A 23,429-nucleotide genomic window follows, 5' to 3' on the forward strand; every position below is an offset into this window, starting at 1 on the left:
ATTCAAAGAGGAGTCCCAATTCTCACATAAACCATAACACAACCATTCAGCAGCTATGTTACAATAAGGTAATTGTTCCCAGCCAGGGATATCCAGCTCCACTGTCTTAGGAGCCTTTTTCTTTATCTTAAAAAATGCCATTTTGTTTCGTATCCTGCCAACTACGGCAAAATGTTCTGCTGACAGACAGGGTACGCCACAAAGTGACCACACGCTAGCTATATAATATGCACAGTTTATTAAACAAGCATACTAAAGCCGATAAGCACTCTAAAGCAAGCACACTAATGTGAATTATGTATACATCTCTATAGATATAGTGAATAAGTACAATAAAGCAAATCAGAGATATAGGTATATAAGTAAAGTACTGGAGAGAGTTAGCAATGCCTTAAATCATTACTGTATAGAAAGAACTGAGATTAAGAAGAAATACATCACCAATTACCACTGAATCATCATCCAGGCCCGCACTTCCAGCTGGGAAGCCCCATTGCAGCCGATGCTAGGAGTCTCAGGTAATTGGGAAAATTCCCCAAAATTTTAGGAGAGGTTCTAAAGTTTGTCTTTTGTTGGCACTTTTGTGCCAGTTAAATGAGTTTCCTTGGGAAGCTGTGGTGCTCAGCCCGCTCCTTCTTTCCCAGTAAAGTGGTTTAGTGTTACTTGTGGTGGAGCTCTCTTCACCACACCAGGAGCTTGGTAGAGTATACTGTGCTTCAGTGCCAATCACTTCTGAAGCAGCTCAAACCCCTTCATAGGCTGCCAGTATCTCTTTTTCAGTGGGAGTGTAGCTGACCTCGGATCCTCTATATCCCCGACTCCAAAAGCCAAGGGGTCAACCTCGAGTCTCACCTGGAGCTTTCTGCCAGAGGCTCCAGGTAGGACCATTCTCCCTGGCTGCGGTATAGAGCACATTTTTCACATCTGGCCCGGCCCGGACTGGTCCAAGGGCTACTGCATGAACTATTTCTCGTTTAATTTGTTCAAAGGCTTGTTGTTGCTCAGGGCCCCATTTAAAATCATTCTTCTTCCGTGTCACGTGATAGAGAGGGCTTACAATCAGACTGTATATGGATTGGTCCATGGAGTAGTTATTTCACTAATCATTATTATCATTGGTGGTAGCAGCAGTGGTTTTGTATTATACCTTAGTTACGGGACTGCTCTTATCTCAACCCATGGGAATTACATTCTTCCGATTCTCCTCCCCATCCCTCCGGGAGTGGGGGGAGGAAGAAGGGGGGGAGTGAGCGAGCGGCTGCGTGGTTCCGAATTACTGGCTGGGCTCAGACAACGACAGGCCCCCAACACAAGAGGGATGAGGACCTGCTTGAGTGAGTCCAGAGGAGGCCATGAAGATGCTGTGAGGGCTGGAGCACCTCTGCTCTGGAGACAGGCTGAGAGAGCTGGGCTTGTTCAGCCTGGAGAAGAGAAGGCTCTGGAGAGACCTTAGAGTAGCCTCCAGTGCCTAAAGGGGGCTACAAGAAACCTGGAGAGGGGCTTTCGACAAGGGCCTGTAGGTGTAGGACGAGGGGGAATGGCTTTAAATTGAATATAGGGTAGACTTAGATTAGGTATTAGGAAGAACTTCCCTGTGAGGGTGGTGAGGTGCTGGCACAGGTTGCCCAGAGAAGCTGTGGCTGCCCCATCCCTGGCAGTGTTCAAGGCCAGGTTGGACGGGGCTTGGAGCAACCTGGTCTAGTGGAAGGTGTCCCTGCCTGTGGCAGGGGGTTGGAACTGGATGAGCTTTAAGGTCCCTTCTAACCCAAACCAGTCTGGGATTCTATGTTCTTCCCTGGTTTGTAAGTCAGCATTCAGAACAATGATACTGCTAACTCTTGCCACTGGCAGTACAGCAAAGGAAGTGATACACCCTGGTCGTGCTTCCTACGGTGTCTTTAATCACTTATTGCTGTTGTACACAAGCATGAGGGATGAGGAGGGAGGTAGAACTGATGTATTAAGCAAAGCTGTGTGTGTAAATGTGTAAAATTGTACCATCTTCCCCTTTCTTTTCAGCGGCTCACAAGGAGTTCAGTTTCGATGTGATTCTCTCTGGCATGGTACCAGGCAGTACAGCGCAGCACAGTGTGGAGGTGCTTGCAGAAATAGCCCGGGTACTGAAGCCAGGGGGCTGTGTCCTCCTGAAAGAACTGGTGGTTACAGAATCAGGTGAGAGAATCCACATCAACCTTGCTTTCATGGCAACATAGCAATTCTCGTATTAGGCTGAAATGGAAAGGACAGGAACCCTAACTGATGTTCAGAGATATTCATTCTTCTGACACACTAACCTGAATAGCAAGGGGTTTATCCTGTGTTTAAGCTGGTAGCCATCTGAGGTATTTGCAGTCACTCTTCCCCTATGAAAATCCTAGAATGGTTTGGGTTGGAAAGGACCTTAAAGCTCATCCAGTTCCAACCCCCTGCCATGGGCAGGGACACCTTCCACTAGACCGGGTTGCTCCAAGCCCCTTCCAACCTGGCCTTGAACACTGCCGGGGATGGGGTGCTGTTAGAAATTGCTGATAGACATGTTCCTAAACTACCTTGAAAAGGCATGTGATGTTAAATAGGTGCAGATGTTGTGTTTCCAAGGAGCTTCTGAAGTGATTTTAAAGATAGGTGACAAATGCCAAGAGAGGCTGCCCCAGAAGCCAGCTGAGAAATAGGTATCCAGAAAAGGTACAAGTGTTTGGACTTAAGTTTTAAGAGTAAAACCAGAACATGTGCCAAGGGGCAGCTAGAGAAGCACACGAGGAGGTGGACACGAGATTATTTCTGTCTTATACTTGACCTGCATTCAACCTTGCTAGCATAAGGAGCTGGTTCAGAGTGGAAGTGGGAAATAACACACCATGTGGAAAGAAGAGAAGCATCTGTGCTGATGGTGTTTGCACTGGCACAATCTGCAGTGCTGAAAAGGGTGGTGTGAGTGGCAGCAGAAATGTCGTCTTCAGGTTGGAAAGATTTGCCAATGTTTTGGAGCTGGCAGTGGCTCTGTGGTGCGAATGGTACCTTAGGGGCAGGGTGGAACACTTCTGGGACACAACTAAGAACGTGCAGATGTGGAGGAGATGAGGTTTCTTTTTTCCAAAGTCAGGCTGGAATTTGGTGGACTTGGAATAAAGAGTAAGTGGGACTAGTGGAGAGAGGGTGAATGGATTCTGTTCAGCACAATCCTGTGCCCCAGCAAATAAGCCTGTAATGAGTTTCTGATTAAACAGTGAATGTGTAAGAGCTTTTGCCTGCAAGAACAAGGCTCTTGACTGTTGTTTCTCAATGAAATGTTCATTTAGGAGTCCAAGTTTTGAAAACCTCATGAGTTGTTCACTTTAATATATAAAAATGTTTTGGGGGAATGTTGTTGTTTGGGGTTTGGGGTGGGGTTTTTTCCTTTTTTTGATGAGTGTTAATTGGGTTGAAGAAGGTTTGGGCATATATAGAACAGATCTGGAGCTAGAACAGCTTTATCACCCCAGGCTGTTATTTTAATGAACAAGCTGCTTATGCTCTTTCTGGTTTGTTCCTGCTGTCAACCAGAAAAGGCCCAATTTTAAAGCAGAGGTTTGGCTTGAGCAGTTCCTTCTAAACTCTTGCTCTTCCAGGTTTCTCAGTGACCTCTATTCTTGTTCTTCCCTTCTACTTCCTGCTTTTGTGTCTTCCAGGAAACAACAGCAGAATCAAGACAGCAGCCAAACTCCTCACAGCTCTGACTCTCTCTGGGTTGGTGGAAGTGAAGGTGGCATGTATGTACTGACCACTTCCAGAAACTCCCTCGTGATGTAGGTAGTGATTCCTGGAGACTTGCTGGGTGACAAGTTGTTTAGCTACCCTGGTTTACTGTGAATGTGCTTGGGCACTGCCTGCCACAGACATTCGCTACTGCAAAGGTAGTAGTTTTCTTTAGGACTGAAAATACTGGTTGTCTATGTTCAGTGGGATGCTGGACTGGGCCTTCTGCAATGTGGTAACCTAAAATCTTACATTTCAGCTGCAAAAGGAAGCATTGACCCCGAAGGAGGCTCAATCGGTCCAAGAGCATTTGGGTTACCAAGGCAATGACCTTCTCATTGTTCAGATAGAAGGCAGGAAGCCCAATTTTGAAGTGGGATCCTTTGCCAAGAAACCTGGTGCTTCAGGTAAGGAGTGGTGTGTGCTACATGTCTGATTGCCTGCAAGCACCCCTTGGAAGAGGGAGACAGCTCACCTGCAGGAGTGCTACAGTAAAAGCATGTGAAGTGGGGCTTTCCAAAGTTGTTTGAACTATTTGGAGTAGATAGGGCAAAGGCTGGAGTAATTATTTCTTCCTTTGTTTTGGCTCCAGGAAAACCCTCTGTGGACCCAACCACTGCCAAGCTGTGGACACTCTCTGCCAACGATATGAATGATGAAGAGATGGTTGGTATCTGGTGTGGTTTGTGAGGCTTTGCTGCTGTTCCTTCTCTCTCCTTTCCTATTCTAAATAGTTTCAGTCATGCCTTTTGGGAAGCTTTACAACTTAAGAGGTAGAAAAGCATCCCTAGGGCAAAATACCTCATATGTGAAGTCTTGAGAGCCCAGAAGTATGATGAGGGTGGAGGGGAGACACTGGTAAGGGGGCACAGCTGCAGCACTTTAATGTTAGTGCTACAGATAGCACCATTTCTTTGAACATGACACAGCAATGGCATTCCTTATTGACAAATCAGTTTCCTGCATGTTCTCATCCATGGTGTTTTCAGGATCTTTTGGACTCTGATGAGCTGTTGGATTCAGAGGATTTGAAAAAGCCAGATCCATCGTCCCTCAGAGCTCTGTCCTGCAAAGAAATGGGCAAGAAGAAAGCCTGCAAGAACTGGTCAGTGCTGAAATTAGCATATTTGTGAACCTTTCAACTGTAACATTAAACCCTTAGAATTGGATGGGTTTAAAAAAGATTGTGGTCAATTTGCTGTTCTTCAGAGCATAATTCTCTTGGTTCATGTCCTTTCTTAACTATTTGAATGTAAATCCAAATACAATGAGAATTGGCTAGCTGCCCCAAAGCTGCTACAAATTACCACACTGATGTGATCAACAGCCTTCCTGAAGGTGGCTACACAGTTTGTGCAGCCTTGACTAAAACCCTGGTTTCTCAGATCTCAAGGAGAAAGAGCACACACAGCAAGTGCCATAGAGTCATTTCCCACTTGGTTTAAAGGTGAGGAGCGTGTTTCAACACTTGTTATACAAACTGTGGTGTTGAGGAACAAAGTGAAGAGCAGGAGAGTCCCAGAGTCAGCTGTGTTGTGTGACAGAGCAAGGGCTGTTGAATGTGAGTAAGGCTGGAAGGAGCGTTGGTGACTCACAACCTTTAAACAGAAAGGTGCAGGTGACGTCTTTATTTTTCTACAGCACATGTGGCCTGGCTGAAGAACTGGAACAGGAGAAGAGCTCACAGCCCAAATCTGCCTGTGGAAATGTAAATAGTCATTTTTGTTTCTATACTGTGCTTTGCAGGGCATGATCTCTAACAACTATGTTCTCTAGTGAGTGCTCCCTAGGCTGGTGTACTGCTCCCAAACACTGCTTGTGCTGCTTCTGCCCTCTGCCCACATGCTCCGCAATGGTGTGCCTGTCCCTGTGGGAGTCAGGGCGAACAGCGAACCTTCACCTCCCTGCTCCTGTGCTCACAGGGATCTGCTCGGGGCAGGTCATCTTACAGGAGGGAGCCTGGGGGGGTTGGGGGCTGCCCCAGTCCAGCATGCAGCCATGCCTGGGCACACTGGCTGAGGGGAAGCTCACACAGTGCCCTGCACAGCTCTGCTAACCAGACATGCCTTGGGAAGGGGGTAGAAGGGAAGTGTTTTCTGTGCTGACATGCTGAGGAACAAGTCATCTCTTAAGCTGGAAAAACCATCTCCCAGGGGGAGAGAAGTGAAAGTTGTTGCTGGTTACAGAAGGTGCTTTTATGTCTCTTGGCAGTGCTACCTGGGGGATGCGTTGCACTGTGCCAGCTGCCCTTACCTGGGGATGCCTGCCTTCAAGCCTGGGGAGAAGATCCTCCTGAAAGAGAACCACCTGCATGATGCCTAACCAAGACATCTCTGAATGTCCCATGAAGGACTCCTCAGCTCTTCGATCAGTCTGAGGTTCTTCCAGCAGTCCTCCTCATCCTCTCACTCATGCTCTCCAGTGAATGCTTTTTGTGGGAAGGACAATCTGGGCGCTGACACTGCTGTGAGCTCATCACTTGTAATCAGCCTTGGGATATCTTGATACTCTTTGGTGACAAGTGGCCTCATATGTATTAGACTTCAGCATGTTATGCTTTGTTTTAGCTGGCTTAACTTGATACTGGGAAACTGGCCATCACAGCAGGTCCCACCAGCTGACAGGAGTCAAGTGTCAGGTTGACCCCGTGTGTGTGTGTGGCAGGACTGTACTTCCCCATGCCCATGTCATACACCTTTAATTTGTTGTCGTGGGTTCAGCTGTAGCAGTTTTTTTCTCCTTCCTAGTAGCTGGTGCAGTGCTGTGTTTTTGACTTTCAGCCTGGGAACAATGCTGATAACACACCGATGTTGTTAGTTGTTGCTAAGTAATGTTTACTCCAATCGAGGACCATTCAGTCTCATGCTCTGCCAGTGAGGAGGGGCACGGGAAGCCAGGAGGAAGCAGAGACAGGACACCTGACCCAAACTAGCCAAAGGGGTATTCCATACCACAGCACGTCATGCCCAGTATATAAACCGGGGGGAGTTATCCGGAAGGGGCAGATGGCTGCTCAGGTCAGGCTGGGTATAGGTCAGCAGGTGGTGAGCAATTGTATTCTTTTTCCTCGTTATTTCCCTTATCATTATTATTACTGGTGGTAGCAGTAGTGGTTTTGTATTATACCTTAGTTACTGGACTGTTCTTATCTCAACCCATGGGATTTACATTGTTTCAATTCTTTTCCCAATCCCTCCTGGAGGGGGGGAGGAAGAAGGAGGGGAGTGAGCAAGCAGCTGTGTGGTTCTGAGTTACCAGCTGGGCTTAAACCACAATGGTCCTTTTTGGCACCCAACGTGGGGCTCGAAGGGTTGAGATAATGACAGATCTGACCAGAGTGTGTCTAATCATATTTGTGATAAGCATTCATTGTTTCAGATTAATAGTCACTCGTCACAATGTTGATTTATTTGCTCTCAGAGTTGTAGTGCTTCATCTCAGAGTTTCATTATGTCATACCTTACTTGCAGCCAGTATTTGCTCTTTTAGTGTTTATCAGCTGGGGGGCCTGGGCTAAGGTTCTTGTTTCACTGTACTTCATGGTAATGACTTGTAATACAATAGACTCATTGATCATGAAACTGGTCTGGCTTGCGTTCCCAGTGTGGTCATCACCTCTATACTTTGGGAGGTATATAATGGGAATTTTTAGCAATTACACATCTTTTTCTTCCTCCTCGGGGGGTCCACCTATGAAGTGGACATTCCCTCACACCCCCTGCTCCCCCACTGGGCTATTTACAGCAGCATTTGAAAAGTCTAAAGGTTTTGGATGGCCTTTGGATACCCTTGAAATCTGCCTGCTGCTTTTGCTGGGAACCAGCATGTTGGCACACATACAGAGTGTGTTTTACCCATGGCCATCCCACCTTGACAACGCCCTGTTTTGCCTGATCTCAAAAGTTAAGCAGGGTCGGGCTCGGGTCTTGTATAAGGTTAAATGACAATCTAAGAGGACCACCAAGAGATTTTCCCCGAGGCTGGACAGTCATGAGTGGCAGGGTGTGTGGGATAGTATGGGCAAGTATCTAGGCCAGTGGGCCCCTCCAGTGCTTTGGAACTTCACCCCTGAACAAGTGTGAAATCCGGAAACACTAGTAAAACACTTAAACGAGGTGTGCTGTCGTCCTGGCAATACCAGAGAGGGACAAATCATTGCAACATGCTGGGGCTTGGCCTACGCCTATAGAGCCCTGCTCTGTAAGGAGCAGAAAAAAGATGTCTCTGGATCTGATGGCAAAGCAACAGACAACACAGCTACTCGACCCCCAAGCACAGCAGCTACACCAACCCCAACAACAGACACTGCAGCCACTCCAACAACAGTGAAAGACACTGCAGCTGCTCCAACCCTAGTGACGGACCCTGCAGCCACACCAGCCATAGTAATAGACACTGCAGCTGAACCAAAGGACCAATCCATGCCAATATCAGTTGTCCCTGTAAGCAAGGGGAAAAGCAAATGAGAGGCACAAAGAGCAACTTGTACAGTGAAGAAATATGAAGACCAAATGCATGTACTAGAGGGGAGGCATCTGAACTAGAGTTATTAATACATGAATAAGTGGAAGACGAAGAACAAGAAGAGGTCACTTCTCGATCCCGGACCTCGACCAAGCTGCAGAATATGCGAAAAGAATTCACCCGTCTTCCAGGGGAGCACATTGTCACCTGGTTGCTCCGGTGCTGGGACAAAGGGGCCAACGGTCACAAACTAGAAGGTAGGGAAGCCAAGCAGATGGGATCACTTCCTAAGGAAGGAGGGATTGACAAAGCGATTGCAAGAGAGAAGCGAGCCCTCAGCATTTGGAGGTGGCTCTTGGCAGCTGTGAAGGAAAGGTTTCCCTACAAGGATGATATTATGAGTCGCTCAGCCAAGTGGACCACGATAGAGAAAGGCATCCAATCCCTGAGGGAATCAGCCATTCTAGAGATGATCTATCGTAGGCCGGATGCCAGGAACACATCCGTAGATCCAGATGAAGTCGAATGTACACGACCCATGTGGCGGAAGTTTACACACGGAGTGTGCCATCATCATATGCCCACTCTTTGACATCAATGACCTGTAATGACGTAGCAACACCAACAGTGGATGAAGTGACTCGTCAACTCTGAGAGTTCGAAGACAATCTCACCCCTTGCATCACTTCAGCTGTGGAAAAACTGTCCCAGGAGTTCAAACAATTGAGAGACGATCTATCTATCTGATCTATCCAGCTCCCCACATGTACCAACCCATGTCTCAACTATTAAAAGACTGTACCCTAATGCTCGAGAGAGAAGGTATAGGAGGTACACGCCAGGGGCCACCCTATGGTTTTACCTGGAGAATCACGGAGAAGACATGAGAAAGTGGGATGGAAAAGTTACCACAATTCTGGAGCAACGGGTGTGCGAATTGAAGAGAAGAACAACGGCCAAGTATGATCCTCCCATGAAAGTTAATGCCCCACTCTTCGGTGAGCAGCTTCCCAGATGGAGTGGAAGAGCTGATTTTACTCCAGCTCCTGTGATAAGGAATACTAATCCCTTTCTACAAGACATAAGTGGAGAATCTTATGATCACTATTAGAGGGGCCCTGCCTCCAGCCAGGTGGAGGAGAGGGACAATTGAGTTTACTGGACTGTGTGGATCAGATGGCCTGGCACATCAGTCCCACAAGAATATAAGGCTCTAGTAGATACCGGTGCACAGTGTACTCTGATGCCAACAAGCTATCAAGGGGTGGAACCCATTTATATTTCTGGAGTGACAGGAGGATCTCAAGAGTTGACTGTACTGGAGGCTGAAATCAGCCTGACTGGGAAGGTGTGGTGTAGTGGTGTAAGCCCAGCCGGTAACTCGGAACCACGCAGCCGCTCGCTCACTCCCCCACTTCTTCCTCCCTCCGCTCCCGGAGGGATGGGGAGGAGAATCAAAAGAATGTAAATCCCACAGGTTGACATAAGAACAGTCCAGTAACTAAGGTATTATACAAAACCACTACTGCTACCACCAATAATAATATTGATAAGGGAAATAACAAAGGGAGAGAATACAATTGGTCACCACCTGCCGACCGATACCCAGCCCGACCCGAGCAGCAATCTGGGCCTTCCGGGTAACTCCCCTCAGTTCATATACTGCGCATGATGTGCTGTGGTATGGAATACCCCTTTGGCTAGTTTGGGTCAGGTGTCCTGTCTCTGCTTCCTCCCGGCTTCCCCTCCTCCCTGGCAGAGCACGAGACTGAGAAAGTCCTTGGTCGGAGTAAACGTTACTCAGCAACAACTAAAAACATCGGTGTTATCAGCGTTGTTCCCAGGCTGAAAGTCAAAAACACAGCACTGCACCAGCTACTAAGGAGAAAAATGACTGCTACAGCTGAAACCCAGGAGAGAAACACAAGGTATGTGGATACCATCTGAGAGATTTTAGCCTTAGATTTGAATTATCTTGCTCCCTGGGCTCTTTCTAAATAGCTCCTGTGGTTCAAACACAACGTACCCAAAGCAAGCTGAAGCTCCTACCCACACAGGTAAACCCTCTGCTCTATCCTCCACAAGACACACACCAGCACCGTCGCCACCCTTGAGCAGGCTGGGGCTGAACCTCAAAAGGAGCCGAGACAAAACACTTCAGGACCATGAACGGGCAGATGCTGAATTTCTGGGTAAGAGCCCTAAGATTAAAAGAGCCCAGCTGGTCTCAGGGAGAAATGAGTTACCTTTTTAGAAAATATCTTTTTAATTTCTAAAGAACTTTTCAACGATGACTGACAGACCAGCACAGATCCACAAATCCCTGCCCTGGTCCCTGCTGCCTCTCTCCTCCCCACAAAAGGAGGAGCACAGATCCTTCCAGCACAGCAGCAGCCAGCATCGCTCACCAAGATCTCATGGACAGCATTCTATTGCCTATGTGAAGCCCAAGGGACTTACTCCCCACTCAGAAAGCAAGGATGCAGGATGCCACATGAACAGGCATGGACCACTGGTGAGCTTTTGGCAAATGCCACAAGGGTCTCAATCCCTCCTCAGACTCATGCCGTGATTTTGACAGGCACCAGGGCAGCTTGGCTGGAGTCCCTGCTATAAGAGCTGGGGCTAACCCTGCATGCCCTGACTCCTCAGGCAGTAACTTAAAGATTTCTGAGAGACGTTGACAGGAAGAACCCCTTTCAGGATCCTCAGCATGCCAGCACCATTGGGAAGCAGCTTCTGCAGTTTAATTTATAAACCAATAAACCATCAGTATGAGGCTGAATGAGTCTTGAGTCATGGCAACTAATGCACTGGAGTCTTCCTTGCTAAATCACCCCTGTTGACATGAGACCCATTAGCGAAAAGCTGTTATTCATTTCCCAGACACAACTGCAGAGGCAACGTAAGCAATGCTGACTACTGCACGCCAGCATACAGGTACAGTCTGTACCCAGCTCCTCTAGAAAAGCTGTTTCTGAAGAGCAGACACAGACTCTCAGCTTAAGATAATGTCCTGGGTTCAGCTGTAACAGTTATTTTTCTCCTTCTTAGTAGCTGGTGCCGTGCTGTGTTTTCGGCTTTAGTCTGAGAACAGTGCTGATAACACACTGATGTTTTTAGTTGTTTCTGAGTAATGTTTACTCCGACCAAGGACTTTCTCAGCCTCATGCTCTGCCAGTGAGGAGGGGCACGGGAAGCCGGGAGGAAGCAGAGACAGGACGCCTGACCCAAACTAGCCAAACGGGTATTCCATACCACAGCACGTCATGCCCAGTATATAAACTGGGGGGAGTTACGCAAAAGTTCTTCCAGAACTGAGGTAGGTTTTTTCATCCCACTTTCTCATGTCTTCTCTGTGATCCTGCAGGTAAAACCATAGGGTGGCCCATGATATGTACCTCCTATATCTTTCCTCTCTAGCAACAGGGCGCCTTCTGTTAATAGCTGAGATGCAGGTCTGTACACATGGGGAGCTGGATAGATCGTCTCTCAATTGTTTGAACTCCTGGGACAGGAGTTTTTCCACAGCTGAAATGATGGAAGGGGTGAGATTGTTTTTGAACTCTCAGAGTTGACAACTCACTTCATCCCACACACCCTGCCACTCATGACTGTCCAGCCTCGGGAAAGATCTCTTGGTGGTATTCTTAGATAGTTGTTTAACCTTAGGCAAAACCTGAGCCCAACCCTGCTTAGCTTCTGAGATTGGAGGAGATCAGGCGTTCTCAGGGTGGTATGGCCATGGGTAAAACACATGCAGCATATGCAGCAACACGCTGGTTCTCAGAAAAAGGAGCAGGCTGGTTTTGAGGGTACTCAAAGGATATTCAAAATCTTTAGAATTCTCAAATGCTGCTGTAAATAGCCTGGTGGGGGAGCAGCGGGTGTGACGGAATGTCCCCTTCATAGGTTGGCCTTCCGAGGGAAGGAAAAAAAAAGATGTGTAATAGTTAACAATTCCCATTACATGCCTCCCAAAGTATAGAAGTGATGACCACGCTGAGAACACATGCCAGACCAGATTCATAATCAATGATTCTATTGCATTACAAGACATTACCATAAAGTACAGCGAAATGAGAACCTTAGCCCAGTCCCCAAAGCCGATAAACACTAAAACAGCAAATACTGGCTGCAAGTAAGGTATGACACAATGAAACTCTGAGATCAAACGCAACAACTCTGAGAGCCAATAAATCAACATTGTGACGAGTGACTATTAATCTGAAACAATGAATGCTTATCACAAATATGATTAGACACACTCTGGTCAGATCTGTCATTATCTCAACCCTTCGAGCCCCACGTTGGGTGCCGAAAAGGACCATTGTGGTTTAAGCCCAGCCGGTAACTCAGTACCACGCAGCTGCTCGCTCACTCCCCCCACCCCTTCTTCCCCCCCCTACTCCCGGAGGGATGGGGAGGAGAATCCAAAGAATGTAAATCCCATGGGTTGGGATTAACCTGCTGCCCAGGTTAATGCAGCAGCCAACCAGAACTTGCAGATGAATGCCCAAATGGGTCCCCTCATGGATGAAGAGGAAGAGGGTGGCCATCGACATTGGTTGGACCGGCTCTACTCAGCAACATTGTTCTATATATTTGTCAACATTATCTATTTCTACTCCAGTGTCAGCAGGTTCCTCCTGGTTATGGGTGGCAGTGTCCTGATGTACCTGGTAAGTGTATGGTGTTAATATTTACTATCGTATTAAAAAGGTTGGGATAAATCTTAGAAGTACAATTATCGTGGTTTAAGCACAGCCGGTAACTCAGAACCACGCAGCCGCTCACTCACTCCCCCACTTCGTCCTCCCTCCGCTCCTGGGGGGAGGGGGAGGAGAATCAAAAGAATGTAAATCCCATGGGTTGAGATAAGAGCAGTCCAGTAACTAAGGTGCAATACAAAACTACTACTGCTACCACCGATAATAATAATGATAAGGGAAATAAAAAGGGGAGAGAATCCAATTGCTCAACACCCGCTGACCGATACCCGGCCCGACCCGAGCAGTGATCTGGGCCTTCCGGGTAATTCCCCACAGTTTATATACTGGGTGCGACGTGCTGTGGTATGGAATACCCCTTTGGCCAGTTTGGGTCAGGTGTCCTGTCTCTGCTTCCTCCCGGCTTCCCCTCCTCCCTGGCAGAGCATGAGACTGAGAAAGTCCTTGGTCGGAGTAACCATTATTTAGCAACAACTAAAAACATTGGTGTTCTCAGTGCTGTTCCCAGGCTGAAAGTCAAAAACACAGCACTGCACCAGCTACTAAGAAGGAGCAAAATGACTGCTACTGCTGAACCCAGGACAGTATCCACCCCTTATTCCATACCATTCATGTCATGCTCGGATCCCACATTTTTCAATATACCATCGCTTTTGTCTCAGATATATATATATGTATATACACACAAACACACACAGAGATATCATTCCTTAGTCCATGGACCAATCCCTATAAAGTTGCTGAATTCATCCAGTCCATGATGTCAGGCTCAATCTCTTGTAATAGTCTTTCAGGGCAGGAGAGACGGTGTGTAGTGTTGGATTGTTGCCTGCTGATGACACCGCCAAACTCATCTGGTTACTGCTGAGCTCATCTGGTTTCATCAAAGTTCATTCTTTGTTGGGGTGATGATCTGAGGGAAGTCAGGGTCAGTCGCTGGTGATGTGAAGACATCTAGATGGTGGGCTATAAAAGTGTTATATAGCAGGCAACAGCATACAATTGAGTTCATTGGCTGTTTTCCCCCAAAATTAAATCCCCTTGCGGTACACACCGGACTTCCCCATCTTCCCACATTACCCACCAAGTACATCCGGGTCCCTGAGCAAAAGTAGGGAAGGACTCAACAGAAACTGAGCCCCAGCTGTAGTCTCCTGTTCACAGTCATTAAGATGGTTTTAGCCCGACCAAATCAAACCCAAGCACACAGCTGCATAAAGAATGTCCTCAACAAACACAACTTTTTATTTCTGTAGAAAACAAGATACTTTTCAGGAAGCACCAGCTTATCGAAAAGCAGTTTGCCTGTTAATGTACATAAATACACCAGGTTATAATTTAGTGGGAAATACATTAAAAAAAGCTTTCAAGTAGACAAAATAAATGTAGTAAAATTGGACTATCCTTCCCACATGCCTGTCTCAGAGAGAAATGTTTCTCCAGTGGAATGAACTTCCACCCGTCATCTACCAACAAATCTCTCCACTGGACACAAGCTGCAGGAGTGCACGAGGGTGGGCGGGGCAAGAGGGTTAATAGCTAGTGTTGGAGATTAAGAGCAGACTGAACCATGACAGGCCAGTCCCCATTCTCTCAACTATCAGGATGTGTATAGTGTGACATCAAGAATACAGTATCCGACCTGTTGCCACCACAAAGACACTGTTTAGAGCACTCGCAGGCCATAAGACACAGGCCGCCTGGTTAAATCCTGGCAAAGATACATGTATGTGTGCAACTCCTCTCTCTTCTTACCCCCCTGCCAGACTGCAGAACTCACTAGGGGAACAGCCTTCTAGCCACAGGGCTGTACCAACCCTGCTCCCTGCCTTGCACAGCTACAAGAGGTGCAGGGCAGTTGCCAGAGTAACCCAATAACTTCAGCATTGCTTTACTCACCCACCTGAGCGCCACTGGCTGCTCACTTCCCCACCACTGTTTAATCCTGGAGTAGGAGTCAAGCAAAACAGGCTCCAGCCCTACCCATCCCAGTGTCCCTGTAAGCTGAAGAACCATTAATTCAACTCTTTGTGCCCTTTGCCCCAACTTAACAAGTGTCAGAAATGTTACTTATCCCCCAGGTAAAGTGAGGTCTTTCAGAGCCTGTATGAACCACGGCTTCCTTTTGTGGCTTGTTTTTGGCATTGTACTTAAGGAAACTACAAAACATGGAAATGGATGAGGCTTTGGCAGGTGTTTTTCACAGCCTTAAACCTGCTGCATCTGCCTTTGAAGCATTCCCTCTTCTTCACAGATCACATTTTCACTGTGCCTGGGTCCCTGGCCAGGAATTTGCTACCACGCACAGAGCTGAAGCAAGCCCAGCTTCATGCCTTTATGAGCCAACCTCTGTAAAAAGTATGGGGAAAAAAAAATCCCACAGCTGTGATAAACTGTGATAAGCAAAGCAAGTCATCTGCAGAATATCAAAGAGCTACTCTCCATGCAGCTGGTCTTGTCTGCTTCTTTCCTCAGTAGTTTTAGCTGAAATGGAAAGTAGCACCAGAGTAACTCTGTGCCTGAGGGCTGCAACAAAACAGGGGAGCACACAGATCTGGGACCACAGCTCCTGCAAAATTGGGGATCAGGAAATGAGGTCAATGTGCTGTGAACCTACCCAGCGATGTTAGTCCATGCCTATGCTTTCCCCTTGCAGACTGCAATGGGAGAGATTAATATTCTCCTTTTAATACTATTCGCCATGCAGGTTCCCTCAGGAACTTTCCCACCTGCTAGTCTCAAAGCTCCCTTTTCTCTTCTGTCTCTCTGAAAACAAAGAGGGACAGGTACAGCCAAGTTTGATACTGGCATCTGCATGTGGAACATGTTCCCTGGGAGCTGGGCACATGTCCACCAGCAGCCCTTTAGGAACAAAGCCAGCTTGTACTGTCTGCCCAAGGAGTCAGGTGTGTCCCACAGCAGCAGCAGCCGCCTGGGGCAGGAGGTGAATGAGGGCCATGCTCGGCACTGGAAGGTGGGCAGAGGCTGATGTGGGTATTGCAGAGCTGCAGCCGAGTTCTCTCTCAGGAGAGCAAGAAAGGATGACGAAGCAGGAGAGGCCCCACCTTAACACATGGGGTTCTTCTTTGATGCAAGGACAAGCCATGTGCTGAGATTACAGGAGCTGATGCGCAACACTAGGTCCAGCAATAGAGAGCGGAGCTCGTGTTGCAGTCTACAGTCTCCTCTGGCTGTGCTGTCATGGGAAATCAATACAAACCCTGTTTCGGGGCCTGTGCTGAGCTCCTAGATCCCACTGAACAACACCGAATACACCTGGAAAACCCTTCCTGGGTTTCATCCCCTGGGAAGGGGGTGGGCAGGGGAAGCACAGCCAGAAACGCAGACCTGGGAGGCCAGAGCCAGCCAGAAACCCCCAGCGCTCCACCCAGGCAGGCGCAGCGACGCCGTACTGGGGCTGCAGGCTCCAGCCCGGCTGCCCTCGGAAGGGGCACGGCGGCCCCAGCCCCAGCTCCCCTCCGACCCCCGCCTCTGCCGGCCCGGGGCCCTGCTGCCACCCCGGGGACAGCCCTGGTTGGGGCACTGGGGCCCGCGAGGGATCTCTGCGGCTCCCCCCCTGCTCCGAGCACTCACCGAGGGAGGCCAAGGCGCAGTTCTCCCGGCCACGGCCCGGGCCGACGGGCCGGGCCCAACACCGGGCCGGGGAGGCCGCGGCCTGCGCCTGGAGTGGGTCCGCCCGCCGCCAGCCGAAGGCCCGGCCCGGCGCCACCCCTCTGCCCGGCAACCGCCACTTCCGACGGGAGGGGCCGGGTCCAGGCCCGCCGAAGCGCCGGGCGGGCAGCGGGGCCGCGGCGCTGCCGCAGCTCAGCGCCTGCCTCCGGTGGCTCTCGCCGCCCCCGGCGATCCCCAGCAGGCGGGTCCCCAGCCCGGCCCAGCACAGCACGGTGCTATGTGCGGAATCACCCGGCCGTAGCCTTCCCCTTCCCGGGGCTTTGGGGAGGATCCGAACCGCACCCGCCTGCGGGGCCTGGGGGAGGAGCCAAAGGGCTCCTGTCGGCGACGTGGACATGGATCGAGCACCCTCAGCATGTTTGCTGATGACACCGAGCTGTGTGGTACGGTGACACGCTGGAGGGAAGGGATGAGATCCAGAGGGACCTGGACAGGCTGGAGAGGTGGGACCGTGTGAACCTCATGGAGTTCAACAAAGCAAAGGGCAAGGTCCTGCCCCTGGGTTGGGGCAATCCCCAGCACAAACACAGGCTGGAGGGAGACTGGATGGAGCAGCCCTGATGAGAAGGACTTGGGGGTGTTGACTGACAAGAAGCTCCCCATGACCCAGCAGTGAGCGCCTGCAGCCCAGAACCCCCCCGTGTGCTGGGCTGCATCCCCAGAGCATGAGCAGCAGGTCGAGGGAGGGGATTCTCCCCCTCTGCTGCGCTATGGGGAGACCCCCCCCCTGCAGTCCTGCATCCAGCTCTGGGGCAACAACACAAGAGGGGATGTTGGAGCGAGTCCAGAGGAGGCCATGGAGATGCCGCAAGGGCTGGAGCAGCTCTGCTCTAGAGACAGGCTGAGAGAGCTGGGCTGGTTCAGCCTGGAGAAGAGAAGGCTCCAGGGAGACCTTAGAACAAGTTTCCAGTATCTGAAGGGGGCTACAGGGATGCTGGAGAGGGACTCTTCATCAGGGACTGTGGTGATAGGACAAGGGGCAATGGGTTCAAACTTAAATAGGGGAGATTTAAGTTGGATATAAGGAAGAAATTCTTTACTGTGAGGGTGGTGAGGCCCTGGCACAGGATGCCTAAGGAAGTCGTGAATGCTCCATCCCTGGCAGTGTTCAAGGCCAGGTTGGACGGGGCTTAGAGCAACCTGGTCTAGTAGAGGGTGTCCCTGCCCATGGCAGGGGGTTAGAACTGGATGATCTTAAGGTCCTTTCCAACCCAAACCATTCTATGATTCTATGTACCCAAGCCTTCCGCAGGACCAAGGAAGTCTGTCTCTAGAGCTGGCCTCTACTCATGTGCCTACCCTACAGCTCAGAGCAAGGCTGGTGCAGTGCATCACAACACCCATACCAGGCAAAAAGCTCCTGCAGTTATGGGAATGGGTTCCCAGGTATCCAAACTTCAATGTGTAACTTGGTGTATGTCCTGGAAGAAAACCCTGAAGGGCAGTTACGGAACAAGGCATGAGGTATATATATTGTGCTGAAATATTTCCTTCTTTCTCCTTTCTGTGATTTTATTTCCAATTCAAGCAGCTGAACTTTTATTTTCCAAAATAAAACCATGTTAGAGTATGCTCATCATCAAGCTGTTGTTTGCTGTGGCCATGTATCCCTGGAGTTTATCCCACCAGGCAGCCTCAGCTCAAGGGCCAGGTTCCCCTCCTGGCAGGGCTGCTGCAGCCTGTGAGCTACAGCACAGCCATGGCAAGGGAAGGGGTTGTCAGCATTGGACTCTTCTTGGACCTCTCCAGGAAAATCGCTGTGCCTGTGCCCCTTGTACCAGTACATGGAGCAAAGGAAGTGGTGCCATCAGTACCGGGGGGGGGGGGGGGGGTTGCTTCTTAGTTGGTGTCTTCCAGCAATGCCTGTAATGAGTCAGGCTGAAGAATAAAGATCCTGTTGATCACACAAGTTGACGTGGTAAGTCCAAGATAGGCAAGAGTATCTCCAAAACCAGCTATTCAATAGCTGTTGTGTGAGGGAAGCAGCAAGGAGGTGAGAAATGGATCTTCTGGTGGGACTTTCTTTCCCTTGGCAATAAACGGGTGACACTTGCTGGGTTAGCACAGAGCTGTGTAGGACAGCACAGAGCTATGGATAGCCCAGAGCTCTATTGCTAGATATGATCTTATTGGCATCACGGAGCCGTGGTGGTGGTATCCCAAAATCAGGGTTCTTCACCTGGTGTGCAGAGAGCTCAGTAACACAGAGTCAAGGTGGTTGTTTGTCCATGTCTCTGCAGAGATGGTGCCGGGTGGTACCTCTGCAGAGCATCACACCCTGCCCTGCCTGCTCTCCCCTTCATACAGTTCAAACAGTGAAAATCTGGGTTTTCCGCATACGCAGCAGTCTGTATCTGCCATCGTGGCTCTTACATCCACTCGTCTCTGTTTCAAGACACAGTATAGATTGATTTCACTGCGCATGTTCCGTGAGGAAGGGTCTCTGTGGGCAAGGGTCTCATGTCAGAGGGTGTTTTAGTATTAGAATAAACCAAGTTCCCTTAGGAACACCGTTGTCTTTGGTTTGCTGGGCTTTTCAAAATTACACCTGCCTTCCTAATCTTTCTGAAGTGAGTTGTTGCTCTTCTTCTGATCCAGATGGTTCCTGTATCAGTCTTCTACCTCTCCTTGAGGTCTGTGAGCTTGTAAGGAAACACTGGTTTTCCTTGCGACATGCAAAATTCAAACCTCAACATTTTCAAGCTTTCACACACATAGTCCTTTACAAAATCTTACCTTCTTCCTTGCCAGGTAACAATTCCCCCTTCGAGACTTAGATAAATATTTCATATTTCAAATAAGTCTCACTTAGATCCCTTTAATCTCAAATCTCTGTCCTTGGGAGGCTTCAAGACTTTCTAAAACCGCCTACTGACAGTGTTCTTCCCACTGAGATATAACTCGTTGGAATTCCCTCAAATAGGAATTCCCTCAAATAGGAATTCCCTCAAATAGGAATTCCCAGTCGTCCAGGAATTCTAGAAGACATCATGGACTGGCCAGAGGGAAAAGATTTTGGAATGTCACCAGAGGAGGAGGTGATGCGTGCTGAAGAGGCCCCTCCATATAATAAACTGTCAAAAAGTGAGAAGCAATATGCCTTGTTTACTGATGGGTCCTGCCATGTTGTGGGAAAGCATCGGAGATGGAAGGCAACTGTATGGAGTCCCCTACAACAAGTGGCAGAAACTTTTCCTACTTGTTGGGGGGGGCATCCAGGGTTCTTTTTTCTTTCCTGAGTTGCGGATGTCATTATGGGTGAGGATCCTGATATTACTGCTCATATAATTATGTTCTTGATACATCCAAAAATCATACAAACTACTACATTCAGTGTTATGAACATAATCAAAGTTTGAAGTAGGCTCTGTAACCTCCCTGGTAAGGAGAATCCCACCCTGTGGAGCATTTTACTCAACCACCCACTTTCCATGCTGTTCTCAGATCGCAGCTAGCTTTTGCTACTCGCTTCAGCTGATCTAGTCGCTTGTTCCAGATTTTCAGTCCTATTTGGGATATGGACACAGCAACTATCATTTTTCCAGTCCAAATAGCCACAGGCTCCATGCTCGTGCAATGCAAGTAAATTGAAGGCCAGGCGATTCTGTGAAGCCATTTTGGAAGTAGCCTGCAGCTGGATATTCAGTTCTTCCATTCCAAGTTGTGCAGCATTCGCTAAGGCTTCCATCTGTAAACTTGAATGATATAAAGAGGTAAAACACCGGCCCAGGGTGCCCAGAGAGGTGGTGGATGCCCCACCCCTGGAGACATTCAAGGCCAGGCTGGATGTGGTTCTGAGCAACCTGATCTAGTTGAAGATGTCCCTGCTCATTGCAGGAGGGTTGGACTAGGTGAGCTTTGAAGGTCCCTTTCAACCCAAACTATTCTATGATTCTATGATAAAGAGAGCCTGGTTTTGAAAGAGGTTGCCTGGGGTGTAAAGATAGGCTCTAGAAGCCATCCTATAATAGTTCCAATACCAGGGTGTGCCATGAATGTGTGTCTCGTCTTATCCTTCCCCACAGGCTAGTTCCTAGAGGTGCCTTTCTCCCCAGAGGACACAGTGTTAGTAATCCTTGTGTCCAATATTGATTCTGACCTGCAACATGGAGATGAGCTGTCTGTTTTCCTTTGCTGCTATCCCATATCGTGGGTCCTAAAGCTGGAATCCCTAATTGAGTGCAAGTGATCCCTAAGGATCGTTATCTGTTTGGTGAGTGGGGTTGACACTTGGTGACCAAGAGTCCTTTAAAGGAGTGCTATCATTTCTGCACATACATCCTGGACTTAAAGCTTGAGCAACTGGGGATATTCTTTGGATTTTGGGATCTGGGCTACTACAGTTATAAATCCTGGTACAGTTCCAATTTGCTTTTATGTGCTTGAAGTGATTTGGGGTGTAGTGAGGTTAGGATACATTAGTGTTGGTTGTAAGGGATCCTCTGGCCTTCCCTCCTCTCCTTCCCAAGTGACGCACCATTTCGCTGTTTCGGCATATTCCCATTCTCCTGCTTGTGGTGTCTCCCAGACTGGGAGGATTTGACAACCCGATGGGATATTAGTACATCAATCTCCTGACAGTCTATATAGCATTTTTAATGCTCAGGCCGCTTGGGGTTTATGTTACAACTGTTAGTTGTGTCCTTTCCTGTGCCCCTTCTTTGTTGGCGACCAGTCACTAGTGGTGTCCCCCCAGGGCTCGGTATTCATAGAATCATAGAATGGTTGGGGTTGGAAAGGACCTTAAGATCATCTAGTTCCAACCCCCTGACATGGGCAGGGACACCTCATCCTAGACATTGTCACCCAAGGCTCTGTCCAATTAGGGCCAGCATTGTTTAATATCTTTATTGATGACCTGGGTGAGGGGATTGATCTGCTGGAGGGCAGAAGGCTCTGCAGAGGGATCTGGACAGGCTGGATTGATGGGCTGTGGCCAATGGTATGAGGTTCAACAAGGCAAAGTGCCAGGTCCTGCACTTGGGCCACAACAACCCCACACAACGTTCCAGGCTTGGGGAAGAGTGGCTGGAAACTGCTCATAGAAAAGGACCCAGGGGTGCTGATTGACAGAGCTGAACATGAGCCAGCTTGTGCCCAGGCAGCCAAGAAGGCCAACGGCATCCTGGCCTGTATCGGCAATAGTGTAGTCAGCAGGACCAGGGAAGTGATCGTCCCCCTGTACTGGGCACTGGTGAGGCCGCACCTCGAATCCTGTGTTCAGTTCTCGGCCCCTCACTACAAGAGGGACACTGAGGTGCTGGAGCGGGGCCAGAGAAGAGCTGGTGAAGGGTCTGGAGCACAAGTCTGATGAGGAACGGCTGAGGGAACTAGGGGGGTTTAGTCTGGAGAAGAGAAGGCTCAGGGGGGACCTTATCGCTCTCTACAACTACCTGAAAGGAGGATGGAGCCAGGAGGTGCCTGGTCTCTTCTCCAAAGTGATAGGACAAGAGGAAACGGCCTCAAGGTGTGCCAGGGGAGGTTTAGACTGGAGATTAGGGACAATTTCTTCCCTGAGAGGGTGGTCAGGCATTGGAACAGGCTGCCCAGGGCAGTGGTGGAGTCACCGTCCCTGGAAGCGTTCACAAACCATGTAGCCGAGGCCCCTTAGTGACATGATTTAGTGGTGGCTTTGGCAGCACTGGGGAACGGTTGGACTTGATAATAGAATCATAGAGTAGTTAGGGTTGGAAAGGACCTTAAAATCATCTAGTTCCAACCCCCCTGCCATGGGCAGGGACACCACACACAAAACCATGTCACCCAAGACTCCGTCCAACCTGGCCTTGAACACTGCTAGGGATGGAGCATTCACAACTTCCTTGGGCAACCTGTTCCAGGATTTTTTCAATTAACAGAACAGTGCATTTTCGTTCAGCTTCTTCCATGTCAGTTTCTCTATTTGCTTGGTCAGTGAAAGCCAGAGGAAGTGCCATCCACTTTCACTCTTGGTTTGCAGTGTCACCAGTCTGCTTGTCTGACAGGTCAGTTGTGGGTCACTCTGAGCCCTTCTGGAAGGAGGGATGCAAAGAAAGTCTTGAAGAAAACCCACACTGTGCCCATCAGCAAAGGGTTCATCTGCTGCAACTTGTCAGGAGATGCCTCAGATTCATCTGCTCCACCTGCTTTCCCCCCCTGCCAAAAGAAAGGCTATTTGATGAATGAGATAATTTCAAAAATGCATTAGAAGAATCAGGTGTCAAACAGCATTTTGTTACCCAAATATCTCTGTCAGAATATAAAAAGCTTGCAAGTATCCCCAGACAACCACCACCAAATCAAAAATCCAAGCTGCACACTGGTGTTACTGGTGAACTCACACGGCATGCCCAGGAACACTGCTTAGGACAGACATGAAGCACCAGGCTCAAGTGAACTGTGGATGAATTCACAACTTTCCCTGACATCAGCCAGAAGCATCAGCTTGAAATGCAAGACTGACTGCTTACCAACTCAAATCCTGCCACCAAGGCACCAGTCTAAACCCTGCCTTCAGCTACAGAACCTGGGACAGGCCACTGTTACAACATCCTGAAGGACAGAAGCAACTAAGTGATTCAGCCTGAAATATTTTGTAGAACAGAGGAAGTAGCAAAGGAGGACTCAGGCTGCCAATTCTGCCCCCATGGAAGATAGTTTCTGACAAAAGTTCAAAGAAAAGTTGCTGCTACTACATGTCATTAGTAAACTGAAATTAAAACTCCACAGGTTTCCACGCTCATGGTTTTGAAAAAAAAAAAAAAAAGCAAGACAATACCTGTAAGTTATTGTTCTGGTCCTGGTTTATAGGAGCTTGAGGAGGAACAT

General features: G+C 48.8%; 1 protein-coding gene across 1 annotated transcript; it reads left to right on the plus strand.

Annotated features, from left to right (window-relative positions):
- The first annotated feature begins 1,865 nt into the window (after positions 1-1,865).
- On the plus strand, positions 1,866-6,113 carry LOC115618989 (anamorsin-like). The gene is made up of 7 exons (XM_030511007.1): positions 1,866-2,172; positions 3,669-3,742; positions 3,995-4,142; positions 4,328-4,401; positions 4,725-4,840; positions 5,377-5,443; positions 5,947-6,113. The coding sequence occupies exons 1-7, from the start codon at positions 1,983-1,985 to the stop codon at positions 6,055-6,057; spliced, it is 780 nt and encodes a 259-aa protein (XP_030366867.1). The 5' UTR covers positions 1,866-1,982; the 3' UTR covers positions 6,058-6,113.
- Positions 6,114-23,429: the final 17,316 nt, after the last annotated feature.

The sequence above is a fragment of the Strigops habroptila genome, chromosome W, assembly GCF_004027225.2.
Source record: "Strigops habroptila isolate Jane chromosome W, bStrHab1.2.pri, whole genome shotgun sequence".
NCBI lineage: Eukaryota > Metazoa > Chordata > Aves > Psittaciformes > Psittacidae > Strigops > Strigops habroptila.